Source organism: Aedes aegypti, unplaced genomic scaffold (assembly GCF_002204515.2).
Source record: "Aedes aegypti strain LVP_AGWG unplaced genomic scaffold, AaegL5.0 Primary Assembly AGWG_AaegL5_hic_scaff_111_PBJ_arrow, whole genome shotgun sequence".
Taxonomy (NCBI): domain Eukaryota; kingdom Metazoa; phylum Arthropoda; class Insecta; order Diptera; family Culicidae; genus Aedes; species Aedes aegypti.
Window position 1 is genome coordinate 21183 of NW_018734537.1, and position 4652 is coordinate 25834.

The following is a 4652-nucleotide window of genomic DNA, read 5'->3' on the forward strand; positions in this document are numbered from 1 at the left end:
ACCATCAAAATGCACACACCGCACGGAAAATCGACAAAAACTGCAATTCATAATCAATCCCGAACCGAGCATCCACGAACCACATTCAATTTTTGTATAAACACGTTTAACGCACACAGGAGATAAAAAAAAACGAGCCGCGCGAAACGAATTCAATTGCTGTAGCCATCACAGAGCACTCTCGAGCAAAACACAGGCAAATCAAATAAAAGAAGAAAAATAACTCCACTAATCAGCTTAAGATATAATCTCAGAAGAAAAAAAACACTTTCATGTTTTCACAGAACATTTGCACGTGGCGTAGCACCATCCGCCGAATCTACTTTTCACCAGCCGAACCGAAAGAAAAAATAAAAACGCGATACGAGGTAAACGTGACACAAAATTCAAAACGCAGCCGCCCGCGCGCACGGCTTGCTGCGATCCATGCCGTCTCTCGACGCTGTTACTCCTAAAATAATCACATGATGTCAAGATTACCTGTAGATACAAAAATCCATCGCTAGCTCAGAACTTATGAAGACTCATATGAGACAAATGTGCTATTATAGGTAGTATTCAAAGAACAGAAAGCAACTGTAATGCAATGATAGCTTTTTATGAAGATCGAGTTTATCTTGGAATTCTGCCGCTAGTGAGCATGATTTATACAATATTGTAGATTCACGGGACATCTCGTACAAAATCCACTAACTTATATAACTTCGGATTTTGTTTTACGACAGTTACAAAAAGAAAACATTTTTTTCATCTTTCAGCTTTGCTTCACTTTTATATTCAGTTGTAATTGTGCAAGCATTTTGGTCACTATCTTAAATATAATGAATAATATCAAGATTACTGAAGTTATCACGAACAATAAAACGTCATACATGTACTTTTGAATCCAATGTACATTCACGGCACTTGGCTGGAGCATTTCACTGTCTGGATTCCGCAGAACCCATTCAACCCACCAAATGGCACGCTCCAACGGACTTTCAGGTTGATCACGGAACAGCTGGGACAATCGCTTTATGTTTTCACTATAACTGCGGGTGTTCAGAATATCTTTGATGGCAGCTATGAGATCATCGGCTTGTAGGTATTGAACCATGAGCCTTTTTGCAACTCCGAGGGATACACAGTAATTAATGTTTCGAAACTGATCCGCAAATAGAGGAAAACCAATTATCGGAACTCCGTTCCAGATGGCCTCCTGAGTACTTAGGAGACCACTATGCGTGATAAAAAGTTTTATATTAGGATGCGCCAACAGATCGTTTTGAGGCATCCAAGCACGTATGAACACATTTTCCGGAACCTTCATCGGCAGTTTCGATTCGTCTGATTCAAACTTCCATATGAATTGATACTGTGGTAGTGCCTTCATAGCAATTAAGATCTCTCGAATGCGATCTGGACCTAACGTATCACTTCTGGCATTCGATCCCAGTGAAAATAGAATAAATCCATTTTTAGCACTACGTACTATGCGGTCTAAATCCTCGGGCAGCGGCTTAGCTTTGCGGATTTGCATTCCTCCGACTGGAATAACGTTTGGCATTTGAGGTTCCTTGTATTGAATTAGAGGGTTGTTGTTGATGAATAGTAATCTTATGCTGCTTTGAAGGTCCTTTGTACGTGGGGCATTCGGGAATACTTGTTTTAAAATGGCATCAGATTCTGGATACAGATAGATGTCTTTCATGATTATTTCGTACAAGTCGTAGTACCAATTTTGCAGGCGCTCCCAGAAGTTCATTGATTCTTGTACGTCGTATGAATGATTTGGAATGGATCCCGAATAGGCATACGAACCAATTAGAGGTGCTGATGTAGCTAGTGCATTATAGGGTGCAACCGGAATATAAGGCGGATTTCCAAAACGGTACATCAAAAGCGAAGCAAAGCATGGTCCAAACATGTAGTCACTCATAAACAGATCAAACTTGAAATTTTCAGGATAACTCATGAGCTGTTTGAACCCTTTTGACTTGATTCCTGCTTTGCAGCATACTATGGTAAATTCATCTAACATGCGAAGTATTGACATTGGGCTTTTGTGCATCTCGAAAAAATCTAACATTTGGCGATTGCTGGTATTGTACATTTCGTCGTAGATATTTTCTAGATGAATGTAGGTCACATTTTTCGGTGGATTCTTTTCAATATCCGGGCTCACTACTGTTACGTTATGACCTCTCTCTGCCAATCCATTCATCAGTGGTCGAAGCCTACGAAATAGAATAAAAAAAATGCGTTACTTCCGGATCACTAAACATTCACAATAATTCTTACCATATAGAATGACTTGGTGATGGAACTCCAGACAAGATAAGAATATTAGCTCCACTCACAAATGCTGGTATAAAAGTTAGCACGAGAATGAAAATTTGGTTCTTCATGGTTTCAGAGTATTGGATCAATGTCAAGCGCAAGGACTAGAATAGATTGTGTGAAGGACAATCACTGCACTTTTATGTCAGCAGCCAGTACGCGAAAAATTACAATTCATCGCATCAATACTTTCTGTTTGTATCTCGCGTAGTAAAACCATTTAGGAATTCTTATCGCACACCAGATAATATAACTTCTGTCTGGCTTGCACGTGAACAACCCAAACTAGTCTCGTGGGTTGAAAATGACTTGATATTTCTGGAGTAGACCGAGCAAACGAGATAAAACCGAGATATTCGACAGATGTCTTTCTCTTATCGTGATGATAGTCGACATTAGCGTCATCACATTTCACTAATTTTATAAAGTGAGTTATTGTCATAATCATAAACTTTAAAATTGAAAGATTTTTTAAAAATTAAATTTGGATGACAGATGGTTAAGTATTGAATGTGTTCTATCCAACTAATTTTGCCCATTTCGTTACATTTCAAAAATTATTATAAATCAGACATGTATAAAAACAATGATGATTTTTATTGTATTTAAGGTGACGGCATAAAAGAGCTCATTCGCTAAGATTCGTTCGTCACTATTGCAGTGAGGAACATTTTTCAGATGCCGCAGATAAGGTAACTGAATATGAGAAGTAAATGCGAGAAAATTCAATACATTACATATAATTTGTCAGATTTTCCGGCATCAAATGATTCTTTTTCTTATCTATCAACGGAAATTAAAAAATTGCACATGATTCTATGTATTTGTTTTTTATTTCTGCACATTTACTCAAGAATTTTACTTAATCCACTCTGACTAAACGCATATTTAAATATATCCGACCTATGCCAACAAAAATTTATTTTTCCAATTATAGTAGTAAAAATAATTTCGGTATTGAAGATAAAGATTCTTGAATGAATTTACGATATTTATTTACGATATTTTATGATTGATATTTACCAAAGGATTGTTCAGTCAGAGTAGTCCAAGTTCTTCTTCTTTCTGGCGTTACGTCCCCACTGGGACAGAGCCTGCTTCTCAGATTAGTGTTCTTATGAGCACTTCCACAGTTATTAACTGAGAGCTTTCTTTGCCGATTGACCATTTTTGCATGTGTATATCGTGTGGCAGGTACGAAGATACTCTATGCCCTGGGAATCGAGAAAATTTCCTTTACGAAAAGATCCTCGACCAGCGGGATTCGAACCCACGACCCTCAGCATGGTCTTGCTGAATAGCTGCGCGTTTACCGCTACGGCTATCTGGGTCCCTGAGAGTAGTCCAAGTGTCCTTCGTTAATCATAACATTGTTCTGAATCGTGTGTTTTCCATGATGATCACTTCCTATTAAATTGTTTGAAAGTAACACAAAGATATTGCTTCGATTTTGGGCGCAAAAACTGACTGATGAAAAATGACTCCTGATCCACTCTGACTTGACGCCGACCAAGTGATATAAGAGACACATTGCATACATCTCAATGAGAAGTATTATCCAAACTATATCCTTGTACATCGGAGCTTTACTCATCGGTGTGAACCCCAGCAGCTGGCCTATCTGCACTACCACTAGATAACCAGCTACCTAACGAGTGCACACTATGCCAGGAGTAGAATTTAACCAGACAAAACCTCTAGTGCTTTAGAAATGCATTTTTTTGGGTTGATATCTTCAGAGATACCTTTATCTTAAATTTATTTTCTTTTTCGTTAGTTGATTAGTTAGTTGAGATTTTCGCCGCATATGTGGCGCAGTAATACTAACTCTTTAATTTCGCGCCCTAGAACTTTCGTGTCTTCGGAAAAGATGGAACATGAAAAATCACGAAAAATTGTCAATGACACCAAAGTTCTAGGTATTCAAAAACCAGATTTTGATCAAAAATTAGTGTTTGCGCTCACACTGCAGTCGTCATTATCGCTATCGTGTGTAGAAGTTGAACCATTCAACGCACTACCAATTGTTCGGTTCCCAACGATGATGAAAAGCTTCAACGTATCGTCAGCCCAACGCAACGATAGGCATCATCCAACATGCAGCTGCGCGCATGTTTCTTCTCGGTAACGTTTTTCGTCTCCGTACTGTGTCGCCTATAAAAGGCGACAGTATTTTTGTATGCTCTGTATATAGTTTCTTTCTCTGCCCACCGCGTAGGCACGCTGCCTCTCAGTGGCAATAAAGTTCCAATTAGTTGAAGTTTGAATTCGTTCAAAGTTGAACCAGTTGTTTCTTCGTCGTCCCCGTCATCCATTCCACACAACGCACACAA

General features: G+C 38.7%; 1 protein-coding gene across 1 annotated transcript; it reads right to left on the reverse strand.

Annotated features, from left to right (window-relative positions):
* Nucleotides 1–741: 741 nt before the first annotated feature.
* On the reverse strand, nt 742–2536 carry LOC5576969 (UDP-glucuronosyltransferase 2B18). Its single transcript, XM_001663014.2, has 2 exons — nt 2281–2536; nt 742–2216 (listed from the first exon to the last, which is right to left on the reverse strand). Exons 1-2 carry the CDS (start codon nt 2385–2387, stop codon nt 755–757), a joined length of 1569 nt encoding a protein of 522 aa, XP_001663064.2. The 5' UTR covers nt 2388–2536; the 3' UTR covers nt 742–754.
* Nucleotides 2537–4652: the final 2116 nt, after the last annotated feature.

Coding starts and splice junctions, on each gene's coding strand:
- LOC5576969 (XM_001663014.2), bottom strand. CDS start 2,387: ATGAAGAACCAAATTTTCATTCTCGTGCTAACTTTTATACCAGCATTT. Junction 2,217..2,280: donor TCACCAAGTCATTCTATATG/GTAAGAATTATT, acceptor TCTATTTCGTAG/GCTTCGACCACTGATGAATG.